The sequence below is a fragment of the Polypterus senegalus genome, chromosome 4, assembly GCF_016835505.1.
Source record: "Polypterus senegalus isolate Bchr_013 chromosome 4, ASM1683550v1, whole genome shotgun sequence".
Lineage (NCBI taxonomy): Eukaryota > Metazoa > Chordata > Cladistia > Polypteriformes > Polypteridae > Polypterus > Polypterus senegalus.
In genome coordinates, this window is record NC_053157.1 from 33,552,059 (window position 1) to 33,574,705 (window position 22,647).

General features: G+C 42.1%; 1 protein-coding gene across 1 annotated transcript in view; it reads right to left on the bottom strand.

The window, feature by feature from the left end:
• The window catches only part of LOC120527242 (coiled-coil domain-containing protein 68-like), a 54,096-nt gene extending 34,228 nt beyond the window's left edge, over nucleotides 1-19,868 (bottom strand). Inside the window, exons 1-3 of the mRNA XM_039750423.1 lie at nucleotides 19,678-19,868; nucleotides 10,466-10,579; nucleotides 5,755-5,880 (exon numbers count right to left, since the gene is read on the bottom strand). Coding sequence (XP_039606357.1) covers nucleotides 5,755-5,880; nucleotides 10,466-10,579; nucleotides 19,678-19,680 — 243 coding nt within the window. The 5' untranslated portion in view covers nucleotides 19,681-19,868. The remainder of the gene's footprint in view (nucleotides 1-5,754; nucleotides 5,881-10,465; nucleotides 10,580-19,677) is intronic.
• Between the last annotated feature and the right edge of the window lie 2,779 nt (nucleotides 19,869-22,647).

Below are 22,647 nucleotides of genomic sequence, written 5' to 3' on the forward strand. Positions count from 1 at the left end.
TATATCAAATGTACTTCATATAAATTCCCTACTTGGGGCAGATCTGAGGGCAGGGGGGCAGCACAGAGCTGAGAGTCCAGAGTGCCAAGGGGTGGAAGCTGTTGCAGTACCTGGCAGAACTGGTTCAGATGCTACAGTACCTTCTGCCAGATGGAAGTGAGATGGTGGGAGTGTTGGAGGGGTCCTTCACAATGATGTAGGCTTTGCAAAGATGTCTTCAATGGAGGCCAGAGAGGACCCAATGATCTTTTCTGCTGTGTGTACGATCCGTTGTTGGACCTTACAGTCAGAGACACTGCAATTCCTAAACCTGCCGGTGATGCAGCTTGTTAGACTGCTCTTAATGGTGCCCCTTAGAATGTGGTATTAGGGGGCGACATAAGTTTGCCTTCTTCAGCCGCTGAAGGAAGTGGAGACGCTGCTGTGACTGCTTGAGGTGGTGTTAATTGACCAAGTAAGGTCAACTGCCAGGGGCACATCAAGAAATGCAGTGCTCTTGGTCCATTCCACCACAGAGCCCTCGATGTGCAGTAGAGTGTGGACAGCATGGACCACTCAACAATCATCTCTTTTGTTCACACTAAGAGACAGATTGTTGCTCTTGCACCAATACGCCAATCATCGCATCTCCATTTTATCATCAAGATCATTCAAAGTTGATTTAGAATCGCTACAAGTCACAGCGTCTTATTGGCATCAAAGCCTAATATTATACGTGCCTTATCATAAAATGGAATTAAATAAATGTCTAATATCAAGAAACAGTAAATGTTGCTAACGCTGTCCTCAGTTGTTCTCTTTCTACCATATTCTGAATAGCAACTCGCCATGAACTAAAATATTTCATTTCATTGAGGAGTATCTCTATTACTTGGCAAACAAACAGGTGACCAAGCAGCTTATGACTTTATGTAGATTTTTATAGAAGAGTCATGGAGTACATATTGTGGATCTCATTATTTGATCAATATGAGTAATCCATTGCCCGAGTCCAGTTCTGGCCTTGTTTGGCCTTAGCAGACTGCTGATGACCGCTGATGACCGCTGATGACCGCTGATGACTGCTGATGACTGCTGATGACTGCTGATGACTGCCCACACTGGCCCTCTCTGCACAGGTGTATCTCCTACCATTCCAGCAACTGCCTCTTTCCTGTCACCCTTCCACTGAGACCCCCCTGCCCACACACACACCCCCTTCTTGGCACCTCACCACTGAAGCAGAGTTATCTTCACATCGACTCCTCATTCACAGCATTGTTCCTAATTACCTTTCAACTCCCTCACATTTGTCACTTTACATCTCTAATTTTTGTGCCTTTAACTCGGCCTCTTCTTCCATCCCACACCGCCTTTTCATTGCAGATTTTAGCAGTGCCAGAAAAGTAAGAGTTGAACGGATCCCAGGAACACAACAGTTAGAGTTGCACCTTTTAGTCTTTGGTCAAGTTAACCTTCTCCAGTGATGAAAGCACAGCCACCTCATTATGCGTCAATTCATCGATTTGATCTGAATCCATTTTGGGTAGAGAAGAACTGCTTAGTTGATGCCAAAGAGATGAAAATAGTCTGACCTTGAGCAGATATAAGCCCCAAATATGGAGCGTACTGGGATTAACGTCAAGCACCCTTTCATTTCAAAGCCCGCCAATGTAACAATATAACATACATGACTTTAGCATGTGAGAAGTAAGCCAGACAAGTGAAAGACATGCAAACGTCACAAAATCGGAGCTCGACTTGAACCCTTGAGCTGTGAGGCAATAGCGCTAATCACCATGACAGTCTACTGTACGTTAAATGTTACGACATAACAAGTGTAAGAGATGGCCGGGACGCCCCTGAGATGGAAGGCAGCTTTTGTAGGACACTGTCTCCCCCAAAAGCACTAGATGGTGGCTTCACTGGACTGCAGCAGTGCCCTGGATTGCTGCAGGGCACTATGGGACTTTGAGCTTGGCAACACAGCCCTGCTGGGTACTGTGGGTGTCACCAGGGGACACTGTGGGAAGATGGTGGGAAAACAAATTGTCACCTATCCTGGAAGTACTAATAAAGTACCTCCAGGCTGATTAAAGAGCTTTAATTCTCCGTCTGACCCGGAAGTGCTGGCAAGTCACGTGGACGGAAGAGCAGAAGCACTTCTGGATCAAGAACTATATAAAGGACTGCATAAGATCCAGCAAACAAGCCAGAGTCGAGTGGAGGTGGACAAAGCTTGCTGGGAGGTGTGGAGGAGATATATATAGAGAGAACTGTGCTGTATTGCATTGATTATTGTGTTTATTTGTCTGTTTATGGTGGCTGTGGTGCTTTAGTCGCTGTTTTTAAGAAGGCAAAATATTACAATACTTCTTGGTGCTTTTAACCTGAGTCCTGTATGTCTGTCTGTTGGGTTAAAAGGGGCAACAACAACCCCTAACGTCCACACAAGGTTTAAGGTTTTGTCTAAAGATAATGACACCCCAGCCACTAACTAATGCTGGAGAAACGTTGTACCAATAAAAGGAGTTGCCAGCCGCGCTTGAGTCCATTTGCTGCTACAGGCTACTAAAGCTACCTTTGTACGACAATTAAAAGTGATGAAATTCTGATTTTTGGCTCTTATCTGGTTTGTTTGTTTGTTCAAATTCATTTTACAAGCAAGTCAAACCTGATATGACTATCAGCCATTATGGATCCTGTGTGGCCTTACCATCTACACTTCAGAACAGGTCATCCACCTGAAGCTAAGCATGTTGGGGCCCAGCCAGTACTTGGATGGGAGACCAACCAGGAAAAGCATAGGTTGCTGCTGGAAGAGGTGTTGGTGAGGCCAACAGGGGGGTCTACACTGCGGTCTGAATGTGCAAACCAAGGCTCCAGTGCTGTGATGGGGACACTTTGCTGTAAAAATAGCGCCGTTCTTCGGATGAGATGTAAAATTGAGGTCCTGACTCTCTGTGGTCATAAAAGACCCCTGGTCATGCTTTGTAAAGAGTAGGTTGTATCCTAATGTCCGGCTTAAATGTCCACCTCATCCCAGCCATTCTGGCCCACTACTCATCCCCATGTCTTACCCCTAATATGTGGTGAGCATGCTGACGCAAAATGGCTGCTATTGCATCGTCCAGGTGGATGCTACACATTAGTGGTAGTTGAAGTGGCTCCCCGCTCACTATGAAAAAGTGCTTTGTATATATCAAGAATTATTAAAATGATAAAAAGACAGATTTAACCTGAGACAACCATGCAGACCACCAACAGGTCCGGACATCTCCAAATTTGTCAGCTTGCAATAGTAAGTGTTCAAAGGTGTTTTAAATGGAATCATCACTCCAGGATTTGCACATAAAAACCTGCGGACACGAGAGGGGAGCCATGACTGGGGGGAACAACAGGTGGAGACGTTGTGGTATAGCAGGTCCACAGCCCCCGTCAAAGAGGCCAGTTTTAATAAATAATCACCGCACTCGCTGCTTAGCAGGAGGACGTGGTGGTGTGTGGCCGAAGTGCTTCCTGAGGGGTTCGTGATGTGTGCACAGGTGAAACGGTCCGCATCCATAATTGTTCCCAGGAGCTGCTGATTGCCACGACTACCACGTCCTCTTCATAAATAAGAAGCGCGAGTCGGCCAAGGGGAAGAAAAAAAGAAAAAAGAAAGACAACAGGAAAGAACGGGAGGTTGCAGAAGGAGGCAAGAGGCAGCGAGGAGAGAGAGACGGTGTGAGGGAGAAGGAGAGCGAGCAAGCGAGCGAGTGAGGGTTAGGCCGACACTCGGTGGGGCTGAAGGAAGCAGTCGCTGCAGCTGAGCGATCAAGGAGCTGGAGTGACCGGTGAGGACTATGACTGGCCGTGGAAGATAAGCGGGAGTCGAGGAGGCTTTGGGCTGGTTTAGCCCCAGCGTGAGCGCCTTGGCCACTGGGGAAATAACCCAAGTCTCAGTCCGGTTTGGAGCCCAACGTAGCCAGGGATCGGAGGGCTACCAGACCAGAGTGAAAGGCAGCTGTTCCCGCAGGTACGGCGAAGCCCGATGGGAGAAGCAAGGCAGTCGCCACCTAAATAAAGGTAGCATGAAGACACCGGATATTTTAAAAGAGACTGCTTCATGCCATTGTTTTAACCTCGTCGTTTTAAAGGATCTATTATTTTTAACCTCCACTTTTCACTTCTGTTTTTATGGATTATTCATTGATTTTTGAAGCACTGCACTTTATTTAATTTGAACATTGTTTTCAATGTTGTTTTAATAAAAGCACTTTGCACTTTTACATCATCCCCTTGCTTTGTTGTGCCTCACTGCCTAGCTCATCGGTAACATTACCGACAGTGTAGGGTTCAAGGGCTCACGTAAGGACGGATGGGAGCGTGGAGCGAACCCGCATTGTCACAGACGTCTGATGCAAAATAGCAGACCAAAAATTTTTGCAGGTCGAAGGGGACATACGATTAGACATGGGAATGACTTTCAGTAAACGTTTGTTAGAAAAATGTGCATTTGAGGAGGACATTTTACAAAACACGTAGAAATTGCCCTGAATATGAATTCTTACTTTTTCTTTGCTTTTTTTCAATCTTAAATCTATGTCACATGAATGAACGATATCACGACACAGATAAAACAGACAAAACATTTTCACACAGGTGGCACTCTCTTTAGCTTGCCAGCTTACCAGGTAGCTGGTGGTTATCATGGCAGTGCAATCCCAATCTTATCATGCAGCCCCATGAACCATTAACATACACACTCAAATAAACTGAGGTCCCAGAGTTGAATGGATCAGCCTAATCTAATCACCAAGTTCAGTGAAGTCGAAGTGTCAGCCCTAATCATTAACCCCTGATTCCTGTTTCCTCGCTAACATATGCAAAGGAAGCAATCTCACCAGCCAATCAATGCACGCTTCTCCATCAAGGGCCTGACTACGGAGAACTTCCTTAGAGTGCCAGGAGCAAATGTAGTAGACGCTGGTGAACAATGCAGGACAATATTTGTCAAGATTTAACATGAGTTTTAATTTGAGCCCTTATACTGTAAGAAATGCTTAGAATTTGAAAGAAATCAGCCAACGCATTCAAAGCCTAGCCAAGTTGCTGTGGTGACCATTTAAGCTTATTTTACTGCGCCTGTGTTCTCTATGGCACACCAGTTTGTGGATTATTATTTATTAATATTATAATTGTTGTTAGGGTGGCGCAGTGGGTAGCGCTGCTGCCTCGCAGTTAGGAGACCCGAGTTCACTTCCCGGGTCCTCCCTGCGTGGAGTTTGCATGTTCTCCCCATGTCTGCGTGGGTTTCCTCCCACAGTCCAAAGACATGCAGGTTAGGTGCATTGGCCATTCTAAATTGGCCCAAGTGTGTGCTTGGTGTTTGTTGTGTGTCCTGAGGTGGGTTGGCATCCTGCCCAGGATTGGTTCCTGCCCTGTGCTGGCTGGGATTGGCGCCAACAGACCCCGTGACCCTGTGTTAGGATATAGCGGGGTGGACAATGACTGACTGACTAATTGTTGTTGGATTATTATCTGTGTTGTAGCCTACAATTTTCTGATACTCCAATATTTCTAAACAGTTAGCTCCCGTTTCTGCCATTGTATCCCATACCCATTTTTGACTTTTACTGATCAGCTAATTCAGTCGTCCTTTTTAGTTCAGACTAAAGCCAATTATAAAAGAACAAATACAAAGAACTGCTGGTCTGCATAGCAAACCGTTTTATATCTCTTCTCTACACACAGACTTTGGAAGGTGAAAGGTTGACTAAGCGAATGACATACCTGAAGAGCCTGCTTTTCCTGGCCATATTTTCTTCTGGTTTCGTCCAGCTGAGTCTGGTAAACATCAAACAGCCACCTGGTTGCTCCTCTTAAGCTTATAGCCCCTGCTTCTCTGGAGGCCTCAAGCTGTTTAACAAAACATGAAGACTTGGATAAGTAAACCCTCAGTACTGACGTGTTTAGAGTATCATTCATCCATGGACTCATTTTGTGACCCCCCATATTTGGATACATGGAGGAGCAGACCATAAAAACATAAAAACACAACCTGAGCAGAACACCAGTTGAGCCAGTGGCACACTCACTCATAACAGGCTAAATGACAGGCATGGGTAGCAGTGGCACCACTAGGGTGGCTGTCACCCAGTGAGCTAACCGAGGCCCGATTAAGACCCCCACAGGCCCCTGTTCACCATACTTTAAACAATGCAGTGCACGGACAGCCGGTCAATTCACACTATTAATGGCGGGTAAACACTGTATTGTTTAATTGTTCATCCCCTTTGGTGATTTCAGCCTGAAACACATCACAAAAATGTAAAGACAGACCCCCTATGATGCGTGTGCCGAGCCCTCCTAGTGACGTCAGTGATGGGTCGGGCACACTTTGGCCATACAGCTTTAATATTATCTTCTTTATGAAGGCCTGTCATTCCTCATTTTGATGTTCCAAATCCAGAAGGCGCACAAGATGGTGTACCTGTCCCCCCCTCGTCCACTAGAGAAAGGGGGCTGCTTTGTGTTAAGCATGAATGAAACCTGATGAAAGGTTTCTCCTAGAACTTTTTCATAGATGATAGTCGACTGTGTTTTTCAAGTGTGTTTACTTGTCTTATTGTTGGCCTCTTAAGTGACAATACAGTCTTTAGAAACTCAAATGTCCCTCAGTACACAATCTGATAGCAGCGTGTATGTGAACATGTATGAAACACATGCGTATCACTGCAGAGGGGACAACATGACAGCGCACTGGTGGCTCCAGGGTCCTGCCTTCAAATCCCGGTTCTCTTCAGGTCCTGTGGTTCCCCCTTACGTCTTAAGGACATGCAGGCTACGTAGTCCCAGTGCAAGTGCATGTGCCATATGAAGCACTGGCATCCCATTCAGGGTTTACCAGGTCCTTTATTGCCACATCTACAAAGTATAATGAAGTTCTTAATTGTGTGTGCTTATCAAAATGCAGCACATCGACATTCTCCTCCAAGCCATTGATAATGAAGATCTGGCAACATTCATTCAGCTTAGGGGTGAATCTCATACTCGAGGACATCAGTGGGGAACTAACTGCATGTAAGACTGAAGCCAGGTAGGCCTTCTTTACACAAAGAGCTGTGGGCCACTGAGACATGGAGTTGAAATAGGAACCTTTAAGCAAGGTTATTATAGTTAACGAAAACTAAAATCAAAACTGAAACTATTATTAAAAAAACATTTTCGTAAACTGAAATAAAATAATTAACAAAACCGAAATGAAAAACTAAAACTAAACGAAACTATTAAAGTAGCTGGAAAAACTAACTGAAATAAAATAATAATTTACTAAAATATTTGTAGTTTTCGTTTTTGAATGAATATTCTTGCCGTTAGTCTTTAACCCTTGTAAGTTTAAACTCTAAAACAGAAAGTCATCCACCACGAGCCGTGAACGGCAGCTGGTGAAGGAGGGCGGCAGTTCACACAGCATTTGTGGTGACAGAGCAAGCTGAGTGCGGGTGCATAAAGCATGTGAAATAGAAAGCGATTTGCGTGCCGCCTTTCTTTGTGCTTTTTGTGTATTATGATGTAATTCAAATGGCTGAAATCAGAATGTGCTGGTCAATAAAACGTTTACCATAGAAAAATCACAAGTGAGTAACGTTTCAGTTTATTTCTCAGGTGTCTGCTATTTGTTGACAGCAATTCACCTGCCACTTAGCACAGGAGAAATCGTTTTACTTTCTCATATACGAAGTATACAGAAAGTATAGTAATCATGAAAAAATTCGACCTTGATATTTTGATGAATCTTGACGTTATAGACTAACAAGTGTCCAACGATACTGTTTTTTGGAATTGCGTGTGTGCGCGTCTCTGTGCGTGTGTAAACACGTTATCTCAAAAACGTGTACTCAATGTAGTACTCAATGTATCTTTACTTCTTAAATGTTAATGTTTTACTGTTTAATAATTTATACACTTCTTATATATCATTCAAATTCTCTTATGGAAATGTATTACTGTTAATAATTAATACACTTATTATATGTTCTTCAAAAAAGGATGAAATTCGGCATGTGGTTGTTACACCACAATTGTAGATCTGTATTAACTTTTGGGCCAAATCCATCACCCAGAAATGGTACTTTATCTGAACACATACTCAATTTTTTTATTTATACAGCTGCAGAGTCCGATTTATTCAACTTTACTTTTTTAATAATTGTATAATATATTATTAATTTGATTTGATGTTGATGGTAATGTACATAATATTAAAATATAATCATTGTCTTGCAGTTTACTCCTCAAATATCCATCCCCATATCTGAGTATACAAGAAAATCGAGGGGAGACCACTCCTGGATTTTAAAAATAAAATGGCGCCGATCGAGAGACTGACTAGGTCTTCATACAAGATCAGCATATTGTTACTGACCAATCACTTTTGCTTTAAAAACATTGTTTAAAAACGAAGCGATACAAACAAAGGTAGGGAGTCTGACAAGTAATGAAAAACTACTAGTGGGTTTTGTTTTATTCCATATTTATTAATTTATCTTTTTTAGTTCATATTCACAACTCAAAATCCCTAATATTGTGAAAGTAATCCATTACCAGAATATTTTAAAATATTTGTCTCCCTTTTTCAATGTTTTTCTCTCTCTCCCAAAATAGATAGTTGAAATATCATATTCATTTTGTTTTTAACATCAGCCTTATCATATATATTGCATACCAGGGATTTTTCCTGCCTTGCATCCAAACCTGCCGCGTAGGCTCCAGGTTTTCTGAAATCCCTCTGGATAAACAGGTTTAGATAATGTATATATTGTTCCTAATCTCAGACGCTGTCTCTGTTGTTTTGTGCCTGTCCATACTCTTATTACCTGCTCTTGCCCTGCTCATTATGGGTTTACTGTTCTTATGGTGGGCTATTCAAGACTCACCACACTTAACCTTGAAACTACATGCTTATTGTTCTTTGTTTCCCTCAATACAGCTAGGTGGGGTCTGCACACTGATTCAAGTCTAAGAGCCCTGTTCTTCCTAAGCCCATGTGATTTTCATGAGAAAATATTTTAAAAATTATAAAACTGTCTAAAATTGTTCATATTCAGTGTCTAGTTTTGATTATGCTTGCTTTTATCAGACAAAAATAAAACCAGATAATAAACCAGGCAGTACAGTAAGCTTCCACTAACATTAAACTCATATCCAAATCTGTTAAGTGTACAGTTTTGTCTGATTGTGACACAAATCTAACTCCGTAGGCGCTCCATGCCATAATTACTAAAACTAAAACTGAAACTAATATATATAAAAATAAAATAGAAATGTCTTTGTGAAATAAAAACTAAACTAAAACTAAAAATACATGATGAAGGAAAACTAAAACTAAACTGAATTTCCAAGTAAGGTCAGAAAAAATATAGAAATAAAAACTAACATAAAAAGGCAAAACTATAATAACCTTGCCTTTAAGAAGACTCTGGATGAGGTGCTACTGAGACAACTTAGCCATTAGCTTAACAAATGGGCCTGATGGGCTGAATGGTCTCCTCTCGTTTGTCAGATTACTTCTGTTCTTATGTTCCTGTAAGTTTCTTCTTTACACCCAATGATGCCAAGCTAGGCTTTGGCTCCCTAATAGGTTTTGCCCCATTTTGTGAAACTATAAATAAATGCATTGGCTTTATGAGTGGAAATATCATAAGTTTTCATAACTTATTTCAAAGCCAAACAGAAAGGTAGTTCATATTTCAAATACATAGTCAGATATTTTCTAACCTGCTTTGCCCTGAACAGGGTCACCTGGCAGCCCTATTCCAACTAGCACAGGGCACAAGGCAGGAACAAACTCTGGACAGGGTGCCAGTCAATCGCAGGGAAAACACACACAAAGACACACTAGAGCCAATTTAGTGTCGCAAATCCACCTCATCCACACATCTTTGAACTGTGGGAGACAACCAGAGCACCCAGAGGAAACCCACGACGTCACGGGGAGAACATGCAAACTCCACACAGGGAGCACCAGGACACAAACACTCTACCACTGCGCCCCCATGTCAGATAAACAACATACACAGTTTGTATTGAAAGTAATTTAAAATAATTGTACATCATAATAATCCATCCATCTATCCATTATCCATCCCACTATAGCCTAACTACAGGGTCCCAATCCCAGCCAACACAGGGCGCAAGGCAGGAAACAAACTCTGGGCAGGGTGCCAGCCCCTACAGGGCACACACACACCAAGCACACACTAGGGATGATTTAGAATCGGCAATGCACCTAACCAGCATGTCTATGGACTGTGGGAGGAAACCCACGCCACGGGAGAACATGCAAACTCCACACAGGGAGCACCAGGACACAAACACTCTACCACTGCGCCCCCATGTCAGATAAACAACATACACAGTTTGTATTGAAAGTAATTTAAAATAATTGTACATCATAATGATCATTTGTTAAAATGTTAAAAGACTTTCACTTGACCCAGACCTTCAGCTTCAAGTCCTCGTTTTCCATGTGGACATGGCTGAGGTGAAGATCAGTCGCCTTGATGTCATCTAACAACTGCTGGTACCAAGTGCAGAAATTGACCTGAGTTGATACCTAAAAACAATAAGGCAGAAAGGGAAATTATTTTTCATTTATAAGCATTTGCCATCATTTTGTGATAAATCATAATGAAACTTCACTTACATTAAAGATACATTATTATATATATATTTTAATAAACAATTATTTAATCCTGGTAGAATTTGCACCCAAACATGAGGCCACCTACTTCCATTTCAAATTAAGTATGCCAGGCAAACAAGTTTCCTTTGTAAAGTACTGCCTAGGGTCTGGTGCCACACAGGTACCAAACAGCAACCTCTGCGATCACAAGCCTCCAGTGCCCACCAGTTTAAATTATTATTCTTTATTTATTAATCAAAGTGACCTTATCCAAAACATCCATCCATTATCCAACCCGCTTAATCCTAACTACAGGGTCACGGGGGTCTGCTGGAGCCAATCCCAGCCAACACAGGGTGCAAGGCAGGAAACAAACCCTGAGAAGGGCGCCAGCCCACCGCAGGGCACACACACACACACTAGGGACACTTTAGGATCGCCAGTGCACCTAACCTGCATGTCTTTGGGTTGTGGGAGGAAACCCACGCAGACACGGGGAGAACATGCAAACTCCACACGATTTCAAAGAGACTCATCAGTACAGTGAAGGACAACTACTTTTATGAAAAGTTTTGCATCCTGGAAAAGATTTTGTAATTATGATAGATAGCTTCAAACTGAACACAAATATCATTTCAGAGTGACTGTTTCATACAGGACTTTGGAGAAAAATGAAACTAACAAATTGAAATTTTATGTGTTTAACCGCTTAATGGTGCTGACACGTTGTGTTAAGTGTGTTTTGTTGCTGATTTTTCCTTGAACTCAACACCCGATGTCACTCGCTGCACACCACTGGCTGTCCTGCTGTAGCAACAGAACATCATCTGCTAAAAAAAAGGAAAAAAACAAAAACTGTGGAGCACACAAGGAAAACAAAATGATGTCATAGTGGGAGAAAGTGATAGATATTTAATGACATTAGAAAAACAAACGTAGCAATTAGATCCCTAGCTCTTCAAAACCTCCAAAGAGATGTTTCAGATAATTTTGAGGCTAAGAACCAGCTTGATAAAATTAAAAACAAAAACCCAATTACGTCAGCAGCCATTTGTACACATTAAGAAAGTTTCTTTTTACTGTTTGTATGTGCCGGATGATTTTTGCCACCATGTTGATAAAGGTGGACCCCTCCCTTCCACGAGGTAAAAGACCACCCAAATGGAGCAGTCATCTCGCACTTCTATGAACAAAGATGATAGATAGATAGATAGATAGATAGATAGATAGATAGATAGATAGATAGATAGATAGATAGATAGATAGATAGATAGATACTGTAGATGTATGTTTCCTCCCACAGTCTAAATTGTCCCTAGTGTGTGCTTGGTGTGTGTGTGTGTGTGTGTGTCCTGCGGTGGGCTGGCAACCTGCTTGGGGTTTGTTTCCTGTCTTACGCCCCGTGTTGGCTGAGATTGGCTCCAGCAGACCCCCGTGACCCTGTAGTTAGGATATAGATAGATAGATAGATAGATAGATAGATAGATAGATAGATAGATAGATAGATAGATAGATAGATAGATAGATAGATAGATAGATAGATAGATAGATAGATTTTCTTCTGTCTTTTTTCTTTGCCTTTTGTGAGTTCTATTCAGTGATGGACATGTTGACAGACGAGATTAGACAGGAGTCCCCGTGGACTGTGATGTTTCCTGATGACATTGTGATCTGTAGCGATAGTAGGGAGCAGGTCGAGGAGACCCTGGAGGGGTGGAGATATGCTCTGGAGAGGAGAGGAATAAAGGTCAGTAGGAACAAGACAGAATACATTTCTGTAAATGAGAGGGAGATCAATGGAATGCTGAGTAGAGTTGGTGAAGGTGGATGAGTTTGAATAATTGGGATCAACAGTAGAGAGTAATGGGGGATGTGGAAGAGAAATGAAAAAGAGAGTGCAGGCAGCGTGGAATGAGTGGAGAAGAGTGACAGGGAAGGTCTACATGGGTTGGAGACGGTGGCACTGACCAGAAAGCAGGACGCAGAGCTGGAGCTGGCAGAGTTAAAGATGCTAAGATTTGCATTGGGTGTGACGAGGATGAATAGGATTAGAAATGAGGACATTAGAGGGTCAGCTCAAGTTGGATGATTGGGAGACAAAGTCAGAGAGGTGAGATTGCGTTGGGTTGGACATGTGCAGAGGAGAGGATGTTAAGGACAAACCTGCCAGGGAAGGTTAAGGACAAACCTGCCAGGGAAGAGGAAAAGAGGAAGGCCTAAGCAAAGGTTTATGGATGTGGTGAGAGAGGACATGTAGGTGATGGGGGTGACAGAACAAGATGCAGAAGACAGAAAAATATGGTAGAAGGTGATCTGCTGTGGCAGCTCCTAACGGGAGCAGCTGTAAGAAGAAGAAGAAGATATTCAGTGATTTTGATTCAGTTTTTTACTACTTTAGAAAGTATTAAGTTCCGTCTATAGAAGAGGTAAGCAGTGTGGTCCTGATCGGAGCTATCTCCTGCTATACGTAGATCAGGGCCGGTGATCAGAGGACTGAAGTGGTGGAGGCCCATTGGGGGTTCACAGACCTCCACAATTCCGGAGCTGCACTGGACAGCCAATTGGATTGCTCGTTTTAGTCGCATGGTTTACTTGACTTGATTCAGATTGCTCCTCCCACAACCCTAATCGTAACCATAGCATAACCGGACACATCACATAACATCACTGACGTATAATGTAAAGTGAAAACCTCCACAATGGTGCTGAGCTCTGGGGGTTCACAGCTTGACTCTGTTGGGGTTATTTCTGTTTCATGAATGGTCAAGTTAACGTTGTTGCCAGTCTACTGTTGTGATAAATTTCTGTTACCGAGCAGAGAGATGGCTTCAAATAACACCAGTCAGGAAAAAGCGAAGGCACGAAGAAGAGGCTCGTGCCGCACTTACAAGTGTGTGTCGAAATGTAAATTTGTTAAACTCCAGTAAGCTAGCAAATATGGCATCAGTCAGCACCACACTAAAGCTAGCAGGTGCTACTGGAGTGACAATGGAGTACTTAATAGTGTAATAGTGTGTACTGGTTTTGAAACTGAGAGTTTAACACATATGATCTGACGGTACAGTACCCAGCGGACACATGGCTGAGGTGTATTTGTTACCGCCATGTAAACCTCAGGACCTGCGCACGTAGTTCAAGGCTGCTGACGTTAGTCGACATACTGTATGAAGTGCTCCGAGCGTTCTTCACGTTTGTGAATTTCATCGACACACAGGCGACTCTCTCGCTTACTTGTGAGTGATTGGCTGAATTGTGGAGAAGCACCAGGCAACTAAATCTGACATACGAAAACAGAGAGATCAGCTCAGTTGGTTCATTTTATTGGTACCTAACATTACTGATTTAGTTAATACCTTATTGCTATTGTTGAAGCAGGCTGGCGCTGGCGCTCGCACCCTCAGCCCCAAAGAAGGCACTCAGAGTCTCAAGACAGGCAGCAGAATCAGACTCACTTCAGATGGGAAGAGCGAGCAGCCATGGGCAGCTCTTACAATTATTACACGTCATTATTCATCCTCATCTGACTCTTAACATTCCCCTGCTCTGCCCCTAATTAACTCCACCATTATTTCTCAAACCCCTCTCTGTCCATCATGACTGTCTGACAAGGCCTACCTGTACTCCCTACTAGCTTGGCGCTTGCTACCATTATTTACAGCCATGAGCTCACATTCCCCTTCTAACCTTTGGCTTATGAACTATCGGTGGTATTGGTGGCTCATACAGAATAATAAAAAATATGTAGGCAGAAGTCTTTGTAATCCTAACTCTTACATCTTAATGCTTAATAAAATATAGTATTTACTTTTCTCATGTGTTTATAATACTTTTCTAATATGCAGAGATGACCAGTTTCAAGAGTACATTTCTCTATGTTATCCACTCTCATTGGAAGAACAAAATGAAGTTTAGACAAATTTACGAGCGTAGGTGATCTTGTCAAACGTTCATTTGATAAATATCTAAGTATTCAATTTCATTTTGACCTGCTATTTACAAGTTTATCAAGCACCTTCAATACTAGCATTTGTAGTTTTTATTTTATTATTAGTATTTTAGATATTATCATTAGCAGGAGCCATAGTTGTTGTATTTCATTTATTAGTACTGTAGTTGTGGTAATGGTGGTGTTAAAATTGCTTTTGTTGTTGTATCACAACTGTTGGTGCGGTCAAGAGGAGCAGCACATTGATACTTTGGACCACCATTATCATCATCATCATTATTATTATGATGATGATGATGATGATGACATTTTAGGCCTTCATTTATAAAGGAAACAAATCAATTGGTGAATCATTGTCGTTAATAACCGTTGAAGTTTAAATCTATGGTTGCCCTCAGGATTGCGGCATCCTTTCCATTTCCCAGTTTTGAAACCCTTAACTCATCACGACATACTGAAGGTCATCCGTGGCTTGGCTATCATGGGCACCACCTCAGACATGGCACAGATTCTGACGTGTGATGACCTCACATTTTTACCTCCAGAAAATGTAGACGTGTGCTGCTGTGTTACAGACTGAAGAGACCCCCTAAACATTCACTTTCAAGTTTGTATTATTTGTAAAAAACATTAAAGGATTTGACGCTAAACGTTATAGTGAAGTTGGTGATGTGTGCTTCTTTGTTTATTTATATAGTAATTGTTCAGATGAATGCTGTTATAAGGAACACTAATGTAGTGCATCCTGGGATTGGTGGAGTGGGGACCCCAATTATATTAGGTTAGATTAGGACCCCAGTTCAGCTAGAGGTGGCACTAGGCCTGATAGCTGTGGTCTGTGCAGTGCAAGGTGGTAGGTGACGTATTAGGTGGTCACCACATAGCTGACAACCAATCACAGAACAGTAGGAAGACTCATAATGTCCGCGTTGTCCCTTGGAAGCAGTTCACGATTGCAGATGCTACTGTCCGTTACGTTTGCATCTCCACTGGTTACACAGTCGTCGCTGGAGGTTTTCTACTCTAAACTACTCTCTGACAGCTCCGCTATAAAGGACAAAATTCTAAAAATAAATCTAGCTAAATTACATTTTCATTTCCAACTGCTTCAAGAAGTGAGATTTTGGATTCCCTCATAATCTTCTGGCGGCTGCTAACTAGCATAAATTAGTCGTGAGGTGCTCTTCATAACACTATACTTGTTAGATATCACAAAAACACATACTTTTTAATGAACAGGCAGAACACTACTGTGGGAAACCAAAAAGGGATTAATGCCATTTTGTAAGACCGTGCAGGATGCCCCGATGAGTGCTTCTGCTTTATGTGAAGGGGTCAGAAGCAGAGCGAGCTCAAGGTCAGGTCCGGGTGAGAAGTATTCCTGACGGGACCACAGGTATCAGCACCCTTCAACTATCTGACAAAGAATCACAATTTAGAATTTGTGTCCACCGTTCTTATATTGCACAGAAGGTGCTCTTGATTTTAGGGCTCAAGATATTATTTAATAAGCTGGAGTGGTCTCCCCAACTCTTTCTTGTATATTCAGGTATGGGGATGGATATTTGAGGAGTGAACCGCAAGACAATGATTATATTTTTATATTACGTACATTAAAGAATGGTCAACAACAAATCAAATCAAATTAATAATGTATTAAACAATTATTATTAAAGTAAAGATGAATAAATTGGACTCTGCAGCTGCAATAATAAAAGGTAAAGAACCACTTCCAGTTAACGGAAATAGCCCAAAAGTTATGAGAAATCTCCGTTTTGTACCTAATACAAGTGAACGTGTGCTCAAGTCATCGAGTTTACACACACACACACGCACACACACACACACACACACACACACACACACACACACACACACACACACACACACACACACACACACACACACACACACACAGACATAATTCCAAAATTTTATTTTCGGACTCAGGGAGGTCTAAATCGTTGAGATTCCTCAAAATCTCGACATTGAATCTTTGGACGATAACAATATTTTTCCAATACTTCGTATATGAGAAAGTAAGAAAATAAAGACAAATGAAAACGGTGTGGACTACATTATTATAATTATAATTATATTTAATTATTTATTATATAATTATAATTATCATTATTATAATGCAGTATTTTATTGCACGTCCTTTTGAGGCAGTAATGGGAATCAAGCACTTTCCGTAGCTCTGAATAGGACTTCTGCACCTCTCAGCTGGCCATTTGGCCTACACTTCTTGAGCAGACTGCTCCAGCTCTCATAGGTTTCATGGTTCCTTCTCCCACCATCAAGTTTCAGCTCTTTTCATAGACATTCACCTGGTTTTGGATCAGGACTCATGGCAGGCCAGTTCAGAATGATCCAGAGTTTTCTTTTCAAACATTCGTGGGTGCTTAGATGTTTGTTTCGAGTTGTTATTCAGCTGGAGAGTCCATGACCAGCAACTGAGATGCAGCTTTCTTTACATTTTGCATTTCCAGAATGCTGTGGTGGTCTCATTGATGATTTCATTGTACTACTCTGCGTAGATGTCAGGCATGCAGTGCTCGAGACAGAACAGCAACCCCATAACATTAATGAGCCTCTCCCATGTTTCATGTTTTTTCTTTGTAAGCCTCGTTTTGTCTTCTGCTGTGACTTTCCAACGGACATTTTTAAAGAAGGAATGCGGCTCGTCAACTTGGGTTTTCTTTGCATCTGTTGTTCAGATCTTCTACCTTGGTGCCCATTTTCTTTCAGACAGCAACTGATGGCAGTTTTGTACCTTGATCTTGGAGGTCAGCCTGGATCTGTCTCGATGATTTCAATGGTGGAGAAAGAACCAAAGAAAGCATCTTTTAGATGAAACTGGGGTCAACATTCCTGTTGTGGCCATATCCATGGAAGTTTGCTATGGATCTATGGACATTAAACTTTTTAATAATATTAGCCACAATGGTAAAAGAAACATGAAGATCATTAGAGGGGGACTTTAAACCTATGGTTGGTGATTACCTTCTTCCTTTCCTCCTTAGGCAACTCTGATTTTCCTTCTCTTGTCCAGGTACAGCATAAAACATAAAACGAACAAACACAGCTGAACGAGGACTTTGCTCCACTTAAACAGGCTGCAGGACTGAAGATCCTGTGGTACTAATTAGCGGAATTAGCTGGCTTGAGAAATCACTACATCTCTTTTAACTTCCAAGGACCTCAATTCTTTCCTTGTCATTTTCATTTTTTTATATTTTTTAAAAAATTGTATTAAGTCCAAAATCAAAAGGAAAGTTTCTGCTCCATGGTATATGAAATATAAAATAGTGGCCTGTCACTTTGCCAGTTTTTACTTTTTTTTTTAAATAGTGTAAGGGTTTCAATACTTTTGCCCACATCATCCCGTCTCTCATCTTATCTTCTCAACTGCTTCTCATACTGAAGGTCACAGTGGCAGCAGGCCAAGCAGATCAGCCCAGACTCCCCTGTCCTCGGCTGCAGATTTCAGCTCTTCCTGGAGAATTCATAGGTGTTCCCATGCCAGTCAAAATATATAATCTAAGAGGGATGAATCCAGAGCAGCTCTAGGCAGGCTAGCCTAGGATGGATCTTCACGACATGCCCAGACCACCTCAACTGATTCCTCATGATCCGGAGGAGAAGCAACTCTACTTTGAGACTCTTCTGAATCTTTGAGCTTCTCACCCTGTGAAGGAGTGTCCTGTGAAGAAACCTCATTATTGTTGTTTGTATCTGCAATCTTATTCTTTCAGTCAATTCCCACAGCATATGACCAGGGTTTCGGTCAACTGGTAAACCTGGGAGCCTCTCTTTTAGACTCTGCTGCCACTTCTCCGCCATGGCGAATATAGCAGCTATAAAACACCTGCTTCTCTGTTCTCATTTTCCATTACTCATATACAAGATCACAAGATACTTGAACTCCTCCACTAAAGGCAGTTGTCCACCTCAGAGTGATCAACTCTTTTCCAAGAGAGAACTGTGACCTCAGACGTAGAGATGCTGGTCAGCAGCAGCAAATTGCTCGCATGTGTGCCAAACGTCACAGTCAGATGAGGCAAAGAGGATAACATCATCTGCATAAATCAATGCTACCCATTGTCTCCTTATCGGGACATCCTCGACTGCACCTTGGTATCCTGTCCGTGGTTATAAGACAACAGCCTTGATGGAATCAGACAACTACAGCAAACGAATTCGACTCAACGTCAAGCATTCAGACACAGCTCTCCCTGAATTCATGCAGGGAACAAGAGCGGCCCTGTTACCCCAAGTTCCTACAACACCTTTCACGATTCATGCTGAGGCACATGGTCATGTTCTTTTTCCAAATCTACAAAACTGAAGTAGATTGGGTTATCATACTCTCATACACCCTCCAGGAACTGTGCCAGGGTGAGAAGCTGGATGGAATCCATGTTGCTCCTCCTGTATCTTTGGCTCTACCATCATTTGAGCATTGCAATAGGGCAGTGATTAGCATGTCCTTACTGTGCCTACATGGGATTTCCCACATGTTCTTTGATAGTCCATCCCCATACTAAAGAAGCGTGTGTGTGTGTGTTCATTCAAATTAGCCCTATGAGGATGTGTTCATGAAACAGCCCTGCAGTGGACTGGCGGCCCGCCTAGAGTCACTTCCTGTCTTTATTCAAATGTCTTCATGATAGACTCTGAATTGAATTATATATGTTATACATTACATGTGCTAGGGATGACCTACAAAAATATCAGATAAAAAGAAAAAGAAAAGAGAAACTACATGGTAAGTCCTAAATAAAACCCCTTACCAACATGCGATATTGACAGAACTTTAACTTTGACCTGTTTACTCCTTCACAGTTTGAACTACTCTGCAATGGAAAAGCCAGACTGCTGATCTCTTAAGTGTCTTTGTTTTTCTTCAGCATTGCAGGTTTCTACTGCTTGTCAGGCTGCTGGAAACAGAATTTAGATTGCAGAGGATGAGCAGAGTCATCACGATTTGAAGAAGCTCTAAGAGAACCACGTGTGGCCATTGCTGTCCCACAGAGTTGTGATTGACTGCACTAAGAACTGAAAACAGCAAGTCACTTACCATTACTGTGAGGGCAGGTTTTGGGAAAATGAAGTTCTTTTTCTTCAAAGGCCTCAGTTACATGCAGACACGCTTTACGTTCATTTCAGGGAGAGTTTGCTGAAAGGAAATCCAAACCAGTACAGTCTTACAAAATTCAAAGAAACAGTAGAAAGCTCTGCTTGGATGTCACCTTCCATCCATTTGTGTTCTCGTCCACTTTCCGTTTCAAGGCTGTTCAAATAGTTTCATATTTTAGTGTGAATAAAGAGAAAGTAATTATGCAAAACACCTTGATGAACCCATGACAGACGGCGGGCTGCATGCTAATGTTCAGGTGTGGCTCAGACTTCACGTACATGTAGAGTCTGATCACACGCTGTATCCTGCTGACATCACTGGCTTACTTGTATTAGTTTTGCTTGCAGTGTCTTAAGCAAACAACTCTATAAGGAACCACCTCTAAAAATGATTCATATCACAAGGAATATTTGAATAACAAATAAGATCTCATGCGACAGACCAAAGACGCACAGTACAGAATGATCATGTCACTCGGAAGGCACAGCACGAAGCCAACCTACTGGCGGCAAATCACCAAAATGTACACAAGACTCCGGCGCCTATCATTTGTACAAAGCTAACTATGGGACTCAGAAGACCCCCATGCTGCTACAGCCCAGCACCATTGACTATTCTGATTTCGGGCTCTGTTACCTGAAAATATATTTCTGTTATTGTCCATATTTCTTATTTTTGATCAAATCAAAACGTGACATATACAAGCCCTTCAAAAAGTACTCAGACCCCTTCACTGTTTTCATATTTTGCTCTGGTGCAGCCTTATGGTAAAATCATTCAAATTCATTTTCTTAAAAATAAACTATGACACAATAACAACAACATTTATTTATAATGGAGCTCAAAGTGCTTTACCAGATATCAAAGAGAAAGTTACAGTATAAGAAAAGAAGAAAAACAAGATTAGGTAAGAATATTAGAGAATAAATAACAAAGAAAAAATAAATACATAAAAATAATCCCGTACAATCTTATAAAAGTGATGTACTATGTGGAAGACAAATAAGGGAGAGGAGAACCAAAGAAAAAATGAGGTGCCAACCGGGTCACCCAGTTTACTGCCAATGTCTAAAACAAAGAACAGAAATGAGTGTGCGGTGGCACAAAATCTGGCACATCAGCGTCAGCAGCTTCTCTAACATCCCACCGCTGTGGAGTGGGTCCGGGACTGGGAGCTTTGTAGCTCCACCGACTGAGATTTATCTGACAGGCATCTTCTGGGAGCCCTTGGGTTTCTGTCTTCCTGACCTGAAGAGGCGTGGCTTAGTTGAGTGGGGGTGTGGCTGTGGAGCCTCTCAGAGCTACAGAGGAGAAAAGAGATGGCAGTGTTAGTGTTGGTGCCCCCTCTTGTCCTCAGCCAGGCGGTTATTGCATGCCTTACCCGAGCCTGGAAAGTGATCTCCAGCCACCCATGTGTGACAATAATTAGCAGAAAAGTAGCGCCCTGATATACAACATCATAATGTCAGTCTCTAAAGATGAGTCCGGTGAGAAGGTCAGATAGCAAGAGGACAGAAGAAAACCAAAATTCAGACGTGAGCATCAGTAGGCTTTGCACTCTAGGAAGCAAGTTACCCAAACTATCCTATAACATTTCAGTAATTATTTATTGCTCTAAGGCTGATCTTTCTGATCATAAAATAGATCATTACGATAGCAACTGACGAGAAGAATTCATAATTAATTGCAGAATGACGGCATTTGAGGGTTCCTCTAGAGTGCCTCTTTCTCTTGAATGATTTGGCTCAAAAACTAATCAGCGCATCGTCATCTCAAAGCAGGCTTAAGTTTCGAGTTTGGTATTTTTCCGTCCAGCCATTTTGCCTCTAAACTGTGACACACACACAGACACACACAAACCCATTATCGAGTTATCAATGTTTACTGTATCAGAGGACCCTAAAACATCGAGATACATCGAAAACCGGAGAGTGAAATTTTTGACAAGTCTAAAGCTTTCACTTCCCCCCCCACAGATAATAGGTTATGGCGGGGGAGGGCACAAAGCACAAAGAACTCCAGTTAAGCTGGATTAAAAAGCAAAATCTGCAGGGGTTTTAAAGCCAAAAGCCCACCCAGCCCCTACTGGGCGATCTACCAAACAAAAATTTGGTTTAGTCATTCATCATTGTTTCCAGGCTTCGCCAGAGAGGATTTGATGCAGTTGTTCTTGTAGACAGCTGGGGCACCCGCTTTCATTCCAGTATCCCAGGTGGGGGCACAGGGCATTGGTCAGGTGGTGGTGGTACCAAATGCCACCACAAGAGAACAATAAAAGGAAGCTGAGAAAAGTAGAGATTGGTAAAGTTTGCAAATCCCTGAAGAATATGAGCATTCTAGACCTGTGTAGTTAGATATTCAGATTTTTTCTCAGCACTTCATTGAATCACCGTTGCCAGCAATTAAACCCTGGACCCTTCTTGGGTCTGACGCAACAAACTTCACACACCTTGGGCCTCATGCATAACGCTGTGCGTAGAATTCGCACTATAACATGACGTGAGCACAAAAGCCGAAATGTGCTTATGCACAGAAAAATCCAGATGCAGGAATCTGTGCGTTCGCCAACTTCCGTGTTCTTCCGCTACATAAATCCCGGTCAGCGTGAAAAGTAACGCTTGTGCACGCATGTGCTGTCCAGCCCCAAATCTTCCCAGAATTACACCTCTTTGAATATGCAAATTAATATAAATAGCCCAGTGGTATAATCAACAAAATGAAGTTGATTGAGTGACATAGCGTGTCGGAGAAACTTGAAAGCTCACGTTCACAAAGTCACACAGTGCCGGAAATAAAAAAGAAGTCACATATCAAAGTCGCCGTGAAAAGGCGAGTTGTAGCCCACTGTCTGAGTGTCATATGAAAGCTAATTAGGGTACAGAGAAAAAAAGGCACACAGTGGGGAAAATC